At 41.9% G+C, this 20,125-nt stretch overlaps 1 protein-coding gene across 1 annotated transcript in view; it reads left to right on the forward strand.

Moving 5' to 3' along the window:
• Nucleotides 1-17,979, forward strand: part of FOXN2 (forkhead box N2) — a 38,294-nt gene extending 20,315 nt beyond the window's left edge. The window contains exons 3-7 of the mRNA XM_086460719.1: nt 7,129-7,253; nt 11,812-11,876; nt 14,114-14,178; nt 16,205-16,277; nt 17,462-17,979. Of these exons, the coding sequence (XP_086316845.1) occupies nt 7,129-7,253; nt 11,812-11,876; nt 14,114-14,178; nt 16,205-16,277; nt 17,462-17,979 (846 nt within the window). The remainder of the gene's footprint in view (nt 1-7,128; nt 7,254-11,811; nt 11,877-14,113; nt 14,179-16,204; nt 16,278-17,461) is intronic.
• Nucleotides 17,980-20,125: the final 2,146 nt, after the last annotated feature.

Here is a 20,125-nt window from a genome sequence, read left to right on the forward strand (position 1 = left end):
CCCATGTTGCTATAATCAAGTCCCAAAATGCTGGGGGCTGGAAGCTTCCTGTCTTTACAAAATAGCCCCAGTGCTTCAAAAGGTAGGAATTATTTTCCTTCTTTTATTTGCCTAGATAAAGGCGTGCAAGTCAAATTAGAAACATTAGAAAGATGCAGAAAAGGTGATAGACCAAAAAGAACTGTGCTGATGAAGGTACCTGTTAAGGGAGAAAAGAACTTTCTCAAAGACATCGTGTATTCTTTTACAGCATGTCTCCCAAAAATCTGTTCACTCCCCATTCCTTGAGATTGCAGAGTTTGGTAAGGCCTTCTATACAGTATTTCAAAGGGGCTAATCTTATCCCCAGATCTCACAGTTATTCTTACCAGAGCCAAAGGGCATCTGGCCATTTGAGTTGTGTTTCTTGACAAATTTTACTCATTTCCCTTTTTATAGTTTGATCCATGCTTTCTTAATCCCCATTGCATTAGCTAATGATTGTATTACATTAGCCACAAAATGAGGACCCCTGTCTGCCGGCATTCCCATTGGTATTCCAAATCAAGGTATTATTTCTTTTAATAAAATCCTCACTACCTCTCTGGCTGGATTGGTGCGGCAGGGGAAGGCTTCTGGCCGACGTGAAAAAGTATTGACCAATACCAAAAGGTACTGGTATCCATCCTGCCTGGGAAGTTCTGAAAAGTCAGTTTGCCAGTAATCTGCTGGAGTATTTCCCCTTTTTATTTTTTTTTCTTTTTTGGTCTATTCTGGGGATTATTCTTTTGACATGTCTGACATTTATTTACTATGCTTTTTGCAATGGCAGTCATTCCCACATCAATAGCAAAAGTTTTGTCAATGCTTCTGTTCCCCAATGTGTTTCTGCATGGAGTTTCTCCAATAATTCTCTCCTTACTGCTTATGGAAGTATTATTCTTTGGTCAAGAGTTATCCACCACACTTCCTCATTCTTTCCAGCTTGTGTCATCTTTGCCAGCTGATCATCCTTTTTAGAATATTTCGGGGCCTGGTCTAATTTCTTATCTTTTTCCGGCCACAAACTCAGCACTTCCTCTTCTGCCACCTATTTTCCAAATTGGTGGGCTTTACAACGCGTTATAGCCACTTGCTTCAGTAACTGTACAGCCTCTGATAGTCTTCCAGTCAATTGCCCGTATTTGCCTTGGGCTGTTAGTAAACCACTTTCTTCCATATTGCTCTGTGAGCATGGACTACACCAAAAGCGTGTTTCAGTAAAGTCACAGATGCGTTGTTTTCTTCCCACCCCTCTAGTTCTTTCACAAGCTCATTTCCAAAAATAGTTGGGCTATTTTTAAAACCCTGGGGGACTACAGTCCAGTGTAATTGAGTCTTTCTTCCCATTGTGGGGTTTCCTCATTCAAAAGCAAGTAATTCCTGACTCTCTTTTTCCAGAGGAATGCAAAAGAAGGCATCTTTTAAGTCCAGTACTGTGAACCACTGACCAGTATCTCTAACAGTCATTAACAGCATATTCAGGTTTGCAGCAGTAGGGTGTGCGTCCCCAGTTATTTGGTTAGTAGCCCTCAGATCTTGTATCAGGTGATATTCATTTGCATGTGGTTTCTTTACAGGGAGAATGTGAGTATTAGAGGTTCCAACACTTTTCTTGCCTCCAATTTTATAGGGTATTGTTTTTGTCTTAGAAGTTTTGATCCAGGTTTCAGTTCAATGTTCACCGGTTCTATGGCTTTTGACCTCCCAGGCACTCCAGACACTCACACGAGGGGGTTAACAGCCTGCAACACCTCTTCAGGAATCTCGGAGTCCTCTGCTCTGGCTCCCTGCTGTAACAGACAAACTTGTGCCTCCAGCACTTTTTCCTCTGGTCATTTATCTGCTTAATAAATCCCTTCCCAATAGTGGCATAGGACAGTCTGGTACATATAAAAATTTATGCATAAAAGTTTGAGAGCCGAATCCACATTTAATAGGATGGAAGAAGGGCCAAGTTTCCCTTCCTCCAGTGGCACCAGTAACTGATAACTTCTGATCACTTAACTTGTCCTTGCATGTATTTAAAACTGAACAAGTTGCTCCTGTGTCTACTAAAAATTCCACACTTTCATTCCCTAACGTCAGGGTGACCAGGGGTTCTGTTGGTGGGATGCTTTCGAGTCCTCCCCTGGTCCCCTTCAATCTGAATCTTGTCCCAAAGTAAGTAATTTAGTAACCCTAGGTTTTTTCCTGCCTCCTCGGAAGAGGTCTCTAAAACGATTTTGTGGACATTCTCATTTCCAGTGTCCCTTTTGTTTACACATTACACATTGATCCCTCTTGAGAGGAGTAGGGCGTTTCCAAAGTTTGCGCAGCTTTCTCTGGGTCCTCTCTACAGCTCCCAGACGTTTATTTCCAAGCTTGCAAATCAGCCACAGAAAAAGGAACTTTAACCCATACTGGCTCCCCCACCAGTCCTACAGCTTGTCTAAGAGGAGCCTGCAGTGCAGCCCCCCCCCGCCTTGTCCTTCCCACAGCCAGACTGTAAGGTTCATTCTCTAAATCCTGCCTTTCATCAGCATTACCAGGTCTTTCCTCTGGTCTGTGGGGAGCAACCAAAAATTCAACATCTCCTTCCTTATACTTACTCTTACTATACAATTTTCAAATACTACATGCAGAACAGCATCGCTTTAAACGTCTCCCGCATCCTTCTTTTCTAATGACAACACGTTAGCATCTTTAGTTACCAGTCCACAATCCCTTCATGCCTTATAATCATTTCTCAAAGCAAAACCAAATCAACATATGGTATTTCATCCTATTTTCTTTCCTGCCTACAGAATAACATCAATTGCAAAATAGTATTATAATTCATGGTCCCATTCTTCGGCCACTTTTCCTCATCTTCCAAAACATACGCTGGCCACCACTGATTACAATATTCAATTAGTTTCTTTTTAGTTAACAGATTTCCCCCAAACTTATTCCAATGTGCCAATATACATCCCAAGGGGGAAGCCTTTGTTATCCCCGTTCCATGGAAGAAGTAACATTACAACCAATCCTTCCAATTATTTCAATATCTTGAGCAATATCTCTACTTGCAGCTTCAGCAGATTACTCACTGCCCACTAGGAAAACATGCTGGGAAGTCCCCAGAAAATTAACCAGTGTGCACTGGAGTTCCCATCATGAGTCCCAGCAGCGAGAAGAAACAGCCAAAGTCAAAGTATTGGTGTGCCATCTGGGTTGCCAAAACTGTTACCTGAAATAAGGACTCTTGAAACTATTGCAGTTTAGAGAGGAGATACTGCTTTATTTGGGCCTGGGTGCTAGGGGTATTTCACCACAAAGCTAGCACCTCCCTCGGACACCTTTGTATCTGAGTTCCCATCACTCTCAGCTCCTTCATCCACAGTTCCTCTCCTCCTGGGGGCTCCCATTAAGTCCAAATCTTATTCTGGATGTTCCAAGTGTTTAGCACATAGTTGTCATATGCTACACGAAGAATAACAATGTTTGAGTGGCTTTTGAAGATCTAAAGATAATATGAGAGGGTCTTTTGGAGAAATATTAAATCCACAATCCTTTTGCCACTCAGGATGTTTACTTCATTCCATTTTCCCTCTCATCTTAAAAATAACGTTAATTGTAACAAGGTGTTATAATTCAATGTACCATTAAGTGGCCATTTCTCTCTGGATTCCAACTTATACAGAGGCCACCATTGTATTTTATCAAAGTCTCCCAAGTAACCGAGCCACTCGGGGGTCCACCAATTACTTTCCGATGTGGCACAATGCAACCCAATTTATTTTCCAGTGTTGCAAAATGCAACCCAATGGGGACATTTTCAAGATTCCCCCCTTAGAGGCAGTGGTACCCATGATCCTGACCTCCATTCAGATACTATGTCTGGACAACCAACCAACCAAACCTCTATCCATTGCACAGGTCATCTCCTGTGACTAATGTGGATAGGCAAACAAATTTTAAGAATGGCTTTTTAAATAATAAAAAAATCAGGGGCCTTACTGGTGTCCTGAGTTGGTCCAGGGATCTGTGGTTCCTCCTCAGGAGAAGTTCGTGACGCTGGCGTGAAGGTCCCAGAGACTCCCCAGATCCATGGGAAACACGGCAGAGGGTCCCTGTTCAGGCTCCAAAATGTTAGTGAAATGTCAGATCAATAACTCTCTTAAGACCAATTTGTAGGTATTGGAAAGCAAGGCATTCTTTTATTACAGCGCTGGGCCCACAGGCAAATCATCTTGCAAAGGTCAGCGCACTTTTTGGTTGTGTGGTTACAGCCTTTATAGACCTTTCTCATTATACATTCATCATCTTTCCTCAAAAAAAGCAATGTTATTCTAATGATTTCCCAGAAATGTTTTACGTAGGTTCCTTCCCACTTGCACATGCTCTATCAAGCAGAACTAAATGGGTCGGTGGTCTTCCAAGGGTCTCTAATAGTTGTCCATAGTTCTCCTCACGATGTCCTCTAGTTGAATCCTCCTTCTTGAGCACGAGCCAGGGCCCCTTTTCTGGTGCAACCTCTTGTAACAATCAGTCATGTAGATGTTTGCTAGGCATCTCCTTAACATCTGGTGTGTATAGATAGCTTTGTCTCCTTGATGTCTCCTTAATGTCTGTCTGGTATGTATAGATTTGAGGGAGCTCCTGCTATTCCTGGATTCCTGCAGTTTCTGTACATTCCTCCTAACCCATCAGCAAACAGGCTATGCAGAATTTCATGCCCCAAAGTTTCACATAGTTTCACAACCCCTAATTCAAATGTTAGCAAAACCAAAATTCTTACAAAAGTAGAAAACTTCACTTCATCAGAACAATATAACTGCCCTGCTTATTTTGAGATGGAGAGTCAAAACGTCCTGGTGGCTGCTCTGTGCTGACTCTGGAGGGATGTTTCTCTAGATGTTAAGTAAAAGTTACACCTACATTTCAGCTAGCACATCAACCGTTGCCCTACTGTTGGTGTGAAACAGCAACCTCCAAAGGCAGTTTAGCATTTTAGATTGTCTTAGGCTTGGTCTTTTCTAGAAGAAATGGCACAGTCTTTTTTTTTTGCTGTGGTTAGGCTGCTGGTTTGTTTTAAAGCTGGATGTATCTGTGTTCTATGGAATTTCCAGCTCCAGTTGTGCATGGCTTTCCCTTAAAGCATGACACTAACTTCAGACCTGCACTGGATTTCCACTGTGCGTTTTTGCTAAGCAGCAGATGGGAGTGAAAGGGTGCACACGAGCAGCCCCCTGGGCATTATCTCTTTTGCTCAATGTCTGCTTTTACTACAAATAATGGTGGGTGGAAGTGTGGTTTCACGTTATATCTAACCCAATCTAACTACCCAAAGAAGAAGTCACCCTGTTTTATTGTCTCTTGCATTGGATTGAGTGTCTCTATGGCTTCAGGGTGTGCCCCAGTTCACTTGCTGTTGCAATGCCCACCCAAAATCCTTGTGTTATGTTGTCAGCGAAGCAAGCTGGTGGGAATATGTGGCTAAGAAGATGAAAGAGGGAAACTAACCCTGTTCTGGCTGCAGGGCCCAGCTGAACTGAATTAGGTGTCAAGTGGAAGGGCTCCCCTGAAGTAGCAGATAACAGTGTAGAGTAGCGGTTTGATGGTCAGGGGCTCCTGAGGGCAACAGCCTGAAAGCTACCAAAGGGAGGAAAAAAAATAAAAAGCAGGAGTTGGGCAGGGCTGGGATGCTGGGGAAAGGGTCCAGGTCTGGGAGAGGCTCAGGAAAGCAATCAGGGTGTTAGTCTGTCATTGAGATAATGGATGGAGCAAGTTGGGAGGATCCCCCCTGTTAGCACTTAGCTGGCTAAATCATCCTGCCAGCTACCATGGCTGTTTAATTACAGGTAAGCTTCTTGATAGGCACCTTACAGGCTGTGCCCGGTTTTAGCATGAAAAGATAAATGTAAGAAAGATTCAGGTAAAGAAAATAAATAACGCTGAGAGATGCTGCAGCTCAAGAGATCTTTATGAAAGGCAGTGGCTTCAGCTAAAATTACAGAGTAGCATCTCTGTCTCTCAGCTGGAGACCCCCTGATTTGATTTTTCACTCTCGATAGCAAAGTATTTCCTCTTTTAAGGAAAAGACCCGTGACTTAAATAGGTCTACAGACTTACATGCTTTGTGGGTCCTTTTCAGTCTTAAGTCATGCAGTATCTGCCATAAAATGGTGTTAATACTCCCTTGATAATGGGACTGGCCTCTGGGCTTACAGGAGGTACTCCAAGAAGCTTCTGTTTCTGCTCTGAGACTTTCCTCCCAAAAATCCTCTAGAAAGGTCTTCCCATTCAGGTGTGGATGTGCCTCATCCTTCTGCCACGTGCATGACCACTCTTGTAACATCAGTTTTCCCCAAAAAAACCTGTCACCGCTACCTGTAGAGTTGTTTGTTAGCTGATCTGTCAGGTCAGTCATTATAGACTTGTTTTAACTTTTCCTATTTAATTTTCCTCTCTATGTTGCAAGAACTAGCAGGCTTAAAAAACAAGGTTTTTTTCTTTTTGTAGTAAATATATGAAGAAACCCTTGAGAGAAGCAGGAGGTGCTTTATCTTGCCTAACTTTTGGCATATAAAATTTAATATCAAGAATGACTAGCACAGTGGTGGTTACATTGTTAGGTGCATCAAAAATACATTAATCAGGTTTTCAGATTTTGAAGAAGTGGGAATAATCCATTTTGTAGCTGCGAATCTGGCAAGATGTTTTTACAGGATAGTGTAAAGTTGAATGAGAATGTGGCCATATCTAAGCAAAGGGAAAGGTGCTTTGGTTTCTTACTTAGAAACATGTTAATCAAAAGACTGCTGATCAATTCATTGATGTCTGGACAGATCCTTAAACTCACAGCTGTATTTACCAAGTGTTAAAGTAGGGGCTTTGGAGGTGCTATCGTAACCTGCAAGATGGGTGCTTCCATGCTGTACAACAAGGGTCTCAGGACCATACGCTCAGTTTGGGACTGTCTGCTTTTTGTGCAGGCAATGGAGCTGCCTGAGGATGATGTATATCAGCTGTACAGTGGTGAATGCCCACGTCATTGCACTGTGCTGTGTCTTGGGATCATTAAATTAGAAATGACTGTAACAGTCTGGCACCTGGATTTTCTAATGTGCAGCACTTTTCTTGCAGGTGAATGGCAAAGGTTCGTTATGGTGTGTTGACCCAGAATATAAACCTAATCTTGTCCAAGCACTGAAAAAGCAACCGTTTCCCTCAGCACTTGCATTTTATACTCCACCGGCATCACCACCAAGGTAGGTGAATTTTCTCATCCAAGTAGGGCACGTGGTTACTTTACTTGACCTAGCAGAGGAAATGCCCAAGCAGATGTTGATGTGTTGTTATCGGCTGCCACGCGAGAGAAGAATTTGAGTGGGGCTTAGGTGAGACTAGCTAGACGAGGCAGGGAGGTGTCATGAGCTCAGGCTTCCCAGATAACAGATCTGGGGTTTGTGTCCGAGTCATCTTTGTAACTGTGGGAGAGTTTAAAAGAAGGTTGGGGCTGTGCTGGGTGCTTGCTGGTGAGCCAAATTTCACTGGAGGGCAGGCAGTCCCAGGAACTGGAGCAAAATCCTCCTTCAAGCACAGGTCTCTGGGACTGATCTAGGATGCCTGGTGCTGCTAGCTTGGAAGGAGGCGTGTGTCTTCTGTAAGTCACTCATCTGGATATAAAATGTGTATATTCTATGCTGTTGTCAAAACCAATCAACTTTTCTACAATCTGAAGTGCTTAGAGAGGCTGGTCTAAGAGACGGGTGTTTTTCTCCAAGGCTGTTAAAAGCATTTTGCAGCAGGGATGGGAAGAACAGCCGTTACCATAAACGTACCCTGAGGTGGAGCGTGCAAGACTTCTGAAATCAGGGCTTCCTCATCTGACACATTTTAAGATTAGGCAATAGATTTTGGAGAATTTGAAGTCAATGTCATGCATTTGCAGTAGAGGAAGAGGAACAGCAGCTAGGTCAGCATATAGAGGCAGGACAGGGAGGAGGACAGAAAGCAGAGAGGAATGTGTTGCTGTTGGTGAGCTCAGTTCCACGTGTCCAGTTTATCTAGTTCAACAAAGCATTTGGGTGAGATAAGAGATAATTAAGGTCTCTGTACATTGCCCTACGCTTTAACCTTAGTGCAAAGAGTTTCCTTAACAAACAGGAGGAACCGGGATTACTGGAGCAGGAGGTAAAACCGATAACATTGAGCAGACATTTCTAAGGTCCAACGGGACATTGACCCTGGCAGCTGGCACCCCTGTGCAAGCCTTAGCTGTCTGGCAGCAGCCAAGGATTTGCATGGTCTGGGCTTTGCCAGTTGGGCTTGTAACCTACAAGATGTAACAGTGGTCTCTGACCTTCTAGCTGTCTTGACCTGTGAAGGGTCATTTTGGGTTTGAACGAGCCAGGCAGAAGCTTTCTGCTGGAACGGGAGCATTAGTAAAATAACCCTGAGTGTTGTAAGTATTAAGAAATAGTCAAATTGGAAAGTATGAGATGGCTGGTGGTATTGTCAGGCTTTGTTTTATGGGAACAAAGATTATTGAAACTATGCTTCTGCATAAGGGTATGGACTTCTGTTTTTCGGTACAACTCGAGTGAAGGTTTGCTCCTTAAAAGCTTTGTTAACACTGTGTCTATGTTAACACGGTCAAACTTTAAGATTTAGAGAATAATACAGATGGGAAGGGACCTCTGGATGTTGTCGGTGAAGCCAGAGAAGCAGAGGATTGAGACAGACTCAGCCTAGGGCAGGTTTTTCAGAGCCTTGACCAGTTAAGCTTTTAATATCTCCAAGGTCTTCAAGAGTAGTCCAACAGTACAAGCACTGAAGTGTTATTTACCTACCCTGTATAAATACAATGTACTGAAATTAGGTATAGGGAAGGAAAGATTTTTTTGAATACTAAAGTACTTGCAAGATCAGGACTTTAATTTGAAGCTGTTGTGTTCAATAACTTTTTTCTTTCACGGAAAGACTAGTCACGCTTGCCAACAATCACAATTACAAGGAAATCCTGGTCCTAATGAAGACGCATGGCAAAATTCTCACTGCCTTCAATACATGAAGGATTTTGCAAGGCTTGTGTTTATAAGGACAACAAAATAAACCCAACATTTTAAGATACTAAACTTCTCTGTAATGAAAGCTGATTTATTTTCCTTTAATAATAAAAACCATTTTAATGACTTTTAGTCATACACAGAAAAACAGATTTATTTTTTTCCCTTCCACATTTAAAAATTCTTGGATTAAATTTAAATTCCAGCCTAATTTTGAGGAAGGGCCCTCAAGGGGCTACCTTGTGTGTGGTGAGAAAGAGAAAGCCCACAGGTACAGCTGCAGAGAGGCTGGAAGGACTATCCAAATTTATCTACAGAGTGATGCTAGAATTCAACTGCGAGAGTCTCTGAATTTTTCTGTGGGAGAGCTAGTGTTCATAATTATTTTACAGTGTGTTCATGGGGAATATAGCTATCATTCAGCAGGATTTCAAAATAAAATTTAAGCTGTTACTTTGAGCAGAAGCTTTCCAAAACTGTAATCTGTGTCTACTTACACTGAAATATGTATTATCATAGATGATTGGCATCACTGGTGCATTTTATTTCTGCACAGCTTGTTCAACAAGTCGATGCAAGGCCCCTAGCTGCATTCTGTTTCTACTACTACATGTATCGTATCCCTGGGCTCTGGGGACAGCCAGGGTCTTCATCTTGCAAATACCTTATGCATATGCATAGCTTGTCTTAATCAATACTAAACATTAATTTGCTGTAGGAAAGCTCTGTGTGGGTATGACTCTTGAAGGATCTGAGCTGAGACAAAAGGATGAAGGAGTTTAGCATTTCTTTGTACAATTTACCTGGAGACTGCAGAGCCAGCCATGTTGGGGTGGGTCTGTTGCTTTCCTTGTGGCCATTTTTAAAATTATTTTTAGATTCCCCCCCCCCCCTTTTCACTCCATCACCCCTATAAGAAAACATACCAGACAGTGAACATGAGTTTTGCACATGTTCGTGTTCAGCTGTGCTGGATCCTTTTCCCTTCAGTTACCACACTGGGAGATGTTTAAATATTGCTCTCCTTTACAGGGTACCAGCACCAGGCAGGCTGCAGTGCTGCAAGAGCTCCTTACATAGCTCGGGTGATGCATTTCAAGCCACCTTGCTTCGATCCCCCTGTTGCAGAAATCACCAGATTTGAGATGTTAGAAGTGTGGGTGTGGGTGTGTGTGTGGCGGTGTGTATGTGTGATGCTGCTTGGAAATCCCCTTACTCTTCCCATCTTGATTCAAATATCAAGAATTCTAATTAGTGGATACTAGTTGGAGAGACTAATGATTATTTTGGGAAGATAAGTCTCAAATGGAATAAATGATCAAATGTAAAATAAAATTTGTATGGCTGATGCTGCTAGGATACCCTTGTAAAGTCCCAGACCTAAGGTGTTTATTAACCATCTGTTAGTGGTTAGAAACAAGGATAATGTGTTATTGTCCAAAATGTCTGCTAGATAGGCTTTATTATGGTACTCATTGTGTATAATCTTTGAATCGTGACCAAAGTAGGTACGAGCCAAGAGCCTACAAGCCAAGGACATGTTCCTTAACCATACATGGTCAATTCGAGGAGTGGTCGAGACCTCCGACTTATGGACCGCTTACCCAAATTATAACACCTACTTAAAAAGGAACAAAAAAAAAATTTTTTTCAAAATTCAACTTAAAGAACGAAGGTTTTCGTTTTAAAAAGGTATTTTAAAAACTGAAGTAATTGTTTGGTTTCTAATTAATGATCTAGACAAGTAATTAAAAAAAAATGTTAAGCACTTAGCAGCTTTGTGATTTTGGGGGGATTTGTGGCTGTGCCTTATTCTGGAAAATAGAGCTGCCTAAATATGATAAATGTAAAAGGTAGACACACCTTACTGATAGAAATCACTCCATTAATCCCATGAGGTTGCTGTTACAAGTTGGGCTTGAAAATTCTGCTCACCACCCTTCGAATTCTTCCAGGGATACTATAAAAGATTCACATTTCTATGTTTCATGCAATTTTAATAGTTGTATACTATTTCTGTTGTATTTATTTCTAACTGTTGGCTAGTATATTTATGATGAGCTGAGTAATTAGGACTGGATGTGTAGCAGGAAGCCGTATGAAAGCTTTAATTTGCCCTTTTTTCTATAAGTTGTTAAGTGGTACTTTGCCAGGTGCAAAGCTGGTCTGATAATGCAAAAAAAGCAAGACAGCATCACTGAAACAGCCCAGCTTCAGATAACTTTGAAATCAGCAGATATCTTGGTTTGTGGTTTTTTTGTTCTTCCCCAGCTTTTTGCACAACACTACCTTTCATTTTTGTTAATCTCCCACCACTGTTTTGAACAGTAGGTGGCCACAACTGGTCCTTACCTATTCTATTGCTCCTGAGCTCTAAGCATCCCTGTATAAGCTAATGTTTTGTTCACATGTAGGTTTCACTTACTAAAAAATACTGATCTTCATTTAAAATGTAGCCTTTAGGCAGGTACATAGAATTTGTAGAAGATAGTATTTCTTGCCAACAAGATTTTTGCTTAGTGTGTGCATTTGAAGGTGTTTTCCAAATGCTGATGATGGCTTATAGTGCTACGTAAACCATCAACCAATGTGTCGAGCCATCTACTGAGGGCAATAGAAGTTGCTTGCCCACCAAACTGTGGTGATTGGGTTGGTTTTGTTTTTACCGTTCTATGATCATAGTGTCGTGTCTACTATATTTTGTACAAATCATTTAGCTAATTAGGGCTTGGCTTTGACCTGTTGCATTTCTTTTCAGTAGGTCAGCATCCCCTCACTACCTAACTTCAGTCCTTCAGCAGAATCATGGCCGATCTCTCAAAGGTAAACATTTAATTTTCTTTTGCTCTGCTTCCATGGTTTTAGTCATAAGCATGTACTGAAGCTCAGCTGATACTGTGTATGGACTTGCTGTAAAGGGTCTGCTAGATTATGAAAAAACCTGATGTAGTAGAATGCATGCTTATTATATTAGCCACTTCTGTATTAAGTTTAAATCCATAAGATGAATTTCAAGATGTAATAGGGGCCATCTTGTTCTGCCAGCAGAAGGTATTTAGCAGACATACCACTCCCAAATATGACCTACTTAAAGAATGAATAGTTCAGTAGAAAACAAATCTGAAAGCTCTGTACTAGTTTTTTTTGTTACTAAGATCTGAGAACAAAAGGCAGCAAATGTTAATATATAAATTACATTAATTTGTGTGGGATGTGGCCACAGAGGTCCCTTAAAGTTTGATACAGGTGGGTGGGAGAGCACGACAGGATTTGCAGGGCAGTATGGAACAACGAGTATACTTCAGATGAGTATTTCACAGCTGTGTGGTGCTTTTCACTCACTTGCCAAAAACTTGGGCAGAAGCTTGTATTATTGTCAGTGTAGTTATGCAGGAAAACCTAAGCTGTGGATATTAACCCCGTTAACCAAATAGACTCATGATGTCTGTTCAGTTTAAGGTATCACCTTAAAAATTGCAAATGTTCATTTTGACTCTCAGGAGAGGGGAATAGGATGGATTTAATATATGGACTCCAAATACAGGTCTTGATACTGTAGGCTGCAGTGCTTCTCCTCAACCAAGTTTTTATCCCTCTGTGTTTCCTGCACTAGTAATGAAGTAGGTGCAGGAGAAAACAAGTCACGTCCACGACCAAAAGCTTCTATGCTATATAAATGTTATGTTAACTTGGTGGAGAAAGACTGGATCAGACCAAGTTATGCTCAGGATATTGCTGTGGATGAGTGATCTCTTCTAGCCTTGGCAGGAACTCAGAAGCACAACACATTTCCCCATCTAGCCAGTTAAATATAGCTGTCTGTAGAGGATGTTTCAGAAGGTGCTCGTCCCTCCTGGTTGTCCCTGCAGTGGCTGGCACTGCTGTTAGGGCAGTTGTTCAGCACTTGCAGACCTGCCTGAGGGGCAGGCTAGGCACCGGCAGCAGCGTGCCAGCTGAGCAGGGGATGTCAGCACAGCTACACTTGCGCTTTCGTAGCACAGACAAAGCCGAAGTGGTATGGCTAGAGAAAGAGCACAGGTTTTTTTTGCAGAAGAGGCTGCTGTTTATTTTCAAGGAATCTCTGCTGAAGAGTGCAGCATTGCTTGTCTTTATGGTGTCCCCTTCCTCAGCCCACTGGGATCTACCTACTCTTACAGGTTTTAACAAGCATTAGAATAATAAGGACTTGGCTGTAGTTCTGTGCTAGGGATTTCTGCTTTTGTTTTCCACAAGGAAAAACAGCCAGCCAGATTCAGATTTAAAAAAAAAAAAAAAGAAAAAGAAAAAGAAAAAAAAGTGGGTTTAAGATGGAAATCTGTTTTTCATTGACAGTCAAGTGCAAATAGAAGTAGCAACAGCTGTTGAACAGAAGATGGTTACTTCATTTTCCCAGATGTACTTTTAAAAAAGTTTTCCTCATTTTAAAATATTTTAGTGGGCCTTGATACCAGGAGGGAGCTAGACAGCATGCTCGGTATCGCAGCATTTCTTTTGAAGAAGCCTGTTGAGCACAGGTCTTGCAGGTCACTACTAAAGCTTAATACATTGAAGGCTTGTCTTTGTCAAAAATACTAATAAATATTTTTTGAAGTGCTGAAAAGTGAATTGTGCTCAATTCTTAAAGGGCTGATTCCAAGAAAAAGTGAGTATGTGTTAATTTGTTGTAGAGGAGTGTTGTTAAAGCTCTTTCAAAAGGATAATGAAAGGCCACCAACAAAGTAGGACTTGAGCAGCATAGCAGACATCCAGCTCTCTGGTTTTGCTAGGGCAGTAGGCTTTGAGGTGAGAAGGTTGCTTTTAGTTTTCGGCCACAAACCAGAAACATTGGTTAGGCAGCAAGGCCAACCAAGGTTTTTTAAGAGACCAAGCAGCTGCCTAGTCCACAGATGATAATGACCATGCATCCACATAGAGGTTTTATGGTGGTACCCGGGTGGCAAGGAAGCATCCTTGGCTGGCTGGCTGCTGCAGGGCTACTAGATCTGGGATTCTCAGGGCTTGTTAGAGAATACAAGAAATCCCCCTACTCTTAATGGTTTTGCTGGTGTATCCTGTGACAGGTTTGGAGGTTGCCAGTGTGATGCTAACTATTCCAATTTGCTACACCGGAGGTGCCAAAATAATGATGTATGTCTGCTCTCATTTAATTTCTGCATCTCTGTGAAACTGTTCAGCATCTCCCTGGCATTAGAGGGAAGCCATTAATGTTCTCGGGGTCACGTAGGGCAGCTGTTGTGCAGATAAAAGAACTCCTTGTAATAAGGTGCTTCTTCAGCCATTCTGCTGGGGAAACACAAATTTGGGAAATACTGCTCTATCGAGGAGAGCAATCACAAATGAAGCCAAAGCATATTAACGGTGACACAGTACTGCTAAGACGTTTCTGAAGAAGTGTCTCTCTTCTTTCTTTGGGGGTACTAAGATGCAGAAATGCTCTTTGCAGGTAGTGATTCTGTGTTGCATTAATGCCTTCGATTGCTTGTCATTTTAACAAGGTGGTGCTTACATACCAACATCAGATGTTAAAATAAAATGTCTGTGATAGCACATAAGGAATGGGAATATTTCACTTTCTGATTATGGTAGTGGAGGAAAGTAACTCTTCATGCTTTTTTTAAATTTCTTTTTGTCAGTTGGATACATATGACTTGTAAATTCAGGGGCTGTATTGCTGCCAAAGAGGCAAAACAGAATAATAAAAAAAAAATCTCATGAGCGCAATGGGATAGACCTTAAAGTATGCTGGTTTTAAAATGAGAGAGTGCAAAAACAAGGGGGTGTACGTTTTATAACCTGTGTTGGAAACAGCAGCTCAGTCCCCTTCCCATGTTGCCCAAGGTGTCATGTTCTTTAAATTCCTCCCTGACCAGAGATGAAGTTAGGGACAATTATATCAGATAAGGAAGCCAAACTGACAATTCTGCAGTCCCCCTCCCAATGCTAACCCTCCCCTCAAATTCTATAGTATAGTTAATGCATATAATGGGGGGGGGGAGAAAACAAATGCCATCAAAAATGTCATTACTGATGTTTCACTTCAACAGTTCCCACCCCAGTTTCAGTTCAGCAGCACTGAGAGCATGTTCTGCTCACTGCCGGTACCTTCCAGAATGTTGTCTTCCAGCCCAGCTTCTCCACTCACGACTCATATGTACATACATACACTCGGATGCAGTCTCTTGCTCTGAGACACCAAGGCTCTTGTGAGAGCTCTCTGTCTCTTTGCTCTTCTTTTGCCTGATTAGTCCACCATATATATTTCTTATACATGTCTCTCCTGTATAAGGAGTATTTATCATCTATAGCTGAAGTAAGTGAAGGAAGACCTTGGATTTCCTCTTTTTTTTTTTTTTTTTTTTTTTTAAAGTGTATGAGCGTGTCCTGAAATGGGTGGGAAAGGTGTGCTTGTTTCGTTTCTTTTTCACCCGATTCTGGTTAAGAATGTCACTCTTTGCCATAATGTCCTCAAGGTGCCCTTTTTGAGATGTAAGCAGTCCACTCCAGGCAGCAAAGGATGGTGTTTTACAGCAGCGCTTGTCACTGTAGCTAAAAGTGCCACAGTTCACGTAAACCTTTTTAAGTGCCTATTTATTATTTAGATCCCCGTGCTTTCTAGATTGAGCAGTTCAGTGCCCTTTCCCGCCTCATCTTCTCGATTTCTTCCGTTTGACTTGTTAGTGTGAAAAACGCTGCTGAGGAGAGAGGCGTGCTGAATTAGTGCTGCGTTAAGGGGCACGTTCGTTCTCAGCTTTGCATATTCACATAACCAGGGTATGAAGCTGCTGAGATGCTTTGCTCTGTGCTATATGCATAATCTTTCTCTCTCAACCAGTACAAACAAAAGCCATTTGTTGATAAGTATAGCAACAGCATTGTCATATGAATATCTGATTAATGTTGCTGATTCGTGGCTTCAGCTTTGGTAAGTGCAGTGTGAGAATTCAGCTTTTGAATATTGGAGTTAAGATACGAGACTGTTCTGTAACTGTATTGCACTGTGTAAGAGTCATGCTCTGTCTGAATTAGTTACATTTCCCCCTCCCCCGCTCTTTATTGTAGGCCAATATATGCAGATACATATTCTTCGTATGTTCCAGGGACCTCATTTTGTCAGGCTTACCTGAGATCTAACATTTTACTGCTTCTCCTTCACAGAATCTGATATTGATGCTGCTACTGCAATGATGCTGTTAAATACTTCCATTCAACAAGGGATGTTGGACTGTAAGTATAAGTCATCTTATTCTGTTTTACTTCTCTACCCAGTAGCTAAATGTTTTCTCTGTAAAGTTTCAGGAAACAAGTATGGTCTAGTTTCCAAATAGTAACAGCAGTCAAGAAGCAATTCTGGTTTGATTATTCTTCTTTACAGACTTTTATAGAACCACCTTCTTTTTTTCCCGGTTAATTTTGTTTTTTTTCTAGAAAGTTCTTCTCCTGCCCTCTCTGTGCTAGCTGGTAAGAAGAGTTTCTTAGCTACTTCTCTGTTTCTTCAGCTCTTAGTTGTGGTTAGCTGAAGACTGTTGTCCTCTGTGGACGACAGTAAACGTGCACAAGTGTCTTGATTTGAAAGGAAGGCAGGAGCCTCCCTTGAAATGGAAAATGCAATCCCCTTCCCTCCAAATTATTATAATTTTGAAATTAAGGGGCCTTCAGGCAAATATATGGGGAATAGGAATAACAGTTCTTTATATATATGTATATATATGTACAACACAAGGCAGAAAAAAAAACCTAACCCACTGGTTTACACTGACAGAGTCAGGAATACAACCTGACACCCTGTTAGGGTGGCAGTAGCAGTCCGATAAGATGGTGGCTGCAGTCCTCCTGAAGTGATGGATGTAGTTCTGTGGAAGCAGCGATCTTGTAAAAGGGTCTGGTCTTCCTCGGAAGGTCCAGTGGTAGGTAGGTAGCTCTTGTCCTCTGGAACTCCAGTGGGGGAAAAAACTCCTCTGGGAGTCCAGTGGAAGAAGGCTGCTAGGGTGTTGGAGAGCTCAGTTTTTATTTGGCATGGACTGCTTGGCTCCTTCCCCCCGGGCGGAGCATCTCACAATGGGATGGGGAGTCGTGAGGCAGTTCCTTGATGGGCCATTAACAGGAGATAGTCCAGGAGCGAGTTATCAATGGGTCAGGCGATAAGGCATTGTTGTGCCCATTGACAGGAGATAGTCCAGGGGGGGGAGGCAGGGAGCACCGCCCCACCTGGTCTCAACAGCTCCTGAAGATGGCAATAGAATACTTTTTTTTTTTTCTTTGGGCACATCTTACACTGTAACCTAGGACAAGATATTATGACTCTTAAATGCTCACATTTAGCTTACTTTGCAGTCAGCCAACGGGAGTGTGCTGGTTTTGCAGGTGATCTCATTGGAGTTTTGCTTACTGACGAATCTTGGTTTTGATAGGTGAGAAACCTCAGCCTCTGAAGACACCTAAGAAGAGGAGTTACGGCAGTGCGTTCAATCCTCCCAGTTCCATAAATTTGCAGGAAAATGATTCTGTGGCCACCAATATTGATCCAAAGGAGGATCACAACTACAGTGCCAGCAGCATGGGTTCTCAGCGGTGTGCATCTAGGTCCAGCGTGTCTTCCTTGTCCTCCCTTGATGAGGTGTATGAATTTATCTCCAAGACCAGCCATGATGGAAGCGATGGCAGTGAAGGATTTCACAGTGAAGTGGATACAGACGTTGACTATGAAGATGATCCTCTTGGAGACAGTGGCTATGCATCGCAACCTTGTGTAGATACCTCTGCAGAAAGTCAGCCAAGCGACAAAGCATTTGAGGAGTTGTGTCAAGAAATTGATGAGGAGTTGAAAGAAGCAGCGGGGTCTCTGCTCCATCTTGCTGGCATCCAAACGTGCTTGAGTTCCTTAATAAGTACTGCAAAGACCCACTGTCACAAGCAAAGGAAAAAATAGTATGTTTGTCGGTGTTGAATATATACATATATTTTTTTTAATTGTGGCAATACTCTTCTACTTTTACCCTTCACAAGGGAGATCAAAGCCATAAGAGGACTCATTGCTTTTTTATTTTTGGCGCTAACTATAATTTAGCCATTTATTTTTAAATCACTGCCTAAAAAGAAAAAAAAAATATTTAATCTTCTCAAATTAGAGATGCATGACTTGTGAAAACCTGAAAGCGTACTTCTTAATGATCACTTTTTAATTTTTTTTTTCTTTTTAATAGTTGATGATTTTTTTTTTCCCCTGAGATATGTTTGTTCAGATGCACATTGTGGATCATATTTACATCTCTGCTGGCTACATCTGCAGAGGTGAATTTTGCCCTGTCTAAGGGCTTTGACTTCCATGTAAAGGATTAAAAAGGAGGAAAAAAAAGAAAGGGGGATAAAAGGTCCTGGCCTCAGTTGCCTCTTCTCACCCGTCCTCTCTTCACTCTTCTGAGTCAGGTCCCGGTGGAAATGCTAGTGAAGCAACTCCGAGTGGCTGCAGTTTCCAGCTCATCTGACACAGTGGCTGAAAACCTGTAGTGCTCCAGGAGCTGTTTTCAGCAAGATGCTAAGTACACCCTGGAAGAGTGAGGATAAGAGGTAGCTGAGGTGGGTATATCACCCACAGTTTTCTTTTTTTTTCTTCCTTCCCCCAAATCTGCTGTGTGCAGGTCAGATTCCTGAAGGAAAACAGGTTGGTTGGTTGGGGTTTTTTTTCACCTTAAGACAAATTATCTTCTTTTGGGGGGTGTGTGTGTCCTTTTCATGCAGATGCATGCATACATACACGCACCTTGATGTAGCCAACAGTGAAAGCTGCCACTTGCCAAGTTGGGTGTTGTCCTTGTGTTACCACCACTGTTGAACACATAGTAGCTGCGTAGTCCTGCAACATCTAACCTTCTGGTCCCTTATACCAATTTGAGGAGGGGGGAAAGAACCCAACAGTTGATGACAGTGACAACATACATGAGGTGGAGGCTTTAGGTGGCTAGGTGGTAAAAAGGGAATGTCTTACCCCCTAATCTGAGACAAAATGGAGTAGCTTCCTTTTGGATCAGTGAACCCTGAATTGCTTTGGGGGTTTTTGCCCCTTCCCTCTAATGCTTGTTGTTTTTGAGCATGGGCTGTCCGTACCTTTTGTTTCTCAGATCACTGTGCCTTGCGCTGTGTGAACCCTATCAGCCTCCTGCCACATATGGGGCATCTAACAGGCAAGGCTAGGCTTTAGCCTTGGATGTACATCATAGCTCAGGAAGGAGCACCTCCCTCTCGGGAAGAAATTCCTTCACAATTCATTTTTGCAATAAGAGAATCTTTTTCTGGTTCCCAGACATCCTTCAGCCAAAAATGTTTTAGTGGTATAGTGAACATTTTTCCTCCTTTTTTTTTTTTCTTTTAAAATCATTGGTAATTGCTTACACCTTCCTGTAGAGGATGGCTTTTTTTTTTTTTAATTTTCTGTTCAAAAATGGGTAAGCAGTTCTGTTGGAGTGGGTTTTGACAGTACTGTATGTATGGATGCCTTAAGTATGTTGCAGAATTGTATACAACTATCAAAGGTCATCTTTCCTGTTTCTCAAAAGGTAGAACGATGTGCCATAAAGCAGGTGTTGGGCAAGCTGGTTGAAAATTAGGAGCAGAGCCACCTAGGAAACCAATGTCCACTGTTTTGGTTGTTGAAAACAGTGATGGATTCAGCCAAAAGTTAACCTTTCCCTAATGGGGTATTTTTTGGGCTATTTGGAGGCCTTTCTTAGAACAGTGTGAGTTTTTTGGTGGTTTTTTTTTTTTTGTTATTTGTCAGTCTCTTCATGAATACTGCCATAAACTGTCTACTTCAAATATGAACACAGCCATGCTGCTGAAGGTCTGTTGCTCTGAGGGCCTGTTCCAGTGCCTCTTGAAGACAACGGTGGTGCTCCCGCTGACTCAATGGCTGTTGGATCAAGCCTGAAATATTTGAGGTTCTTCATGTTTTGCAATTGAAAGCCAACGATTTTTTTTTCTAAAGCACAAACAGTAGGAAAAGAAGTGGTGTTGTTTTTGTTGTTTTTTTCTTTTTTTCCAATTACTTCAGGTTTAAGAATGATTTGTTTTATTTCTTG

Source organism: Leptosomus discolor, chromosome 2 (assembly GCF_034619465.1).
Source record: "Leptosomus discolor isolate bLepDis1 chromosome 2, bLepDis1.hap2, whole genome shotgun sequence".
Lineage (NCBI taxonomy): Eukaryota > Metazoa > Chordata > Aves > Leptosomiformes > Leptosomidae > Leptosomus > Leptosomus discolor.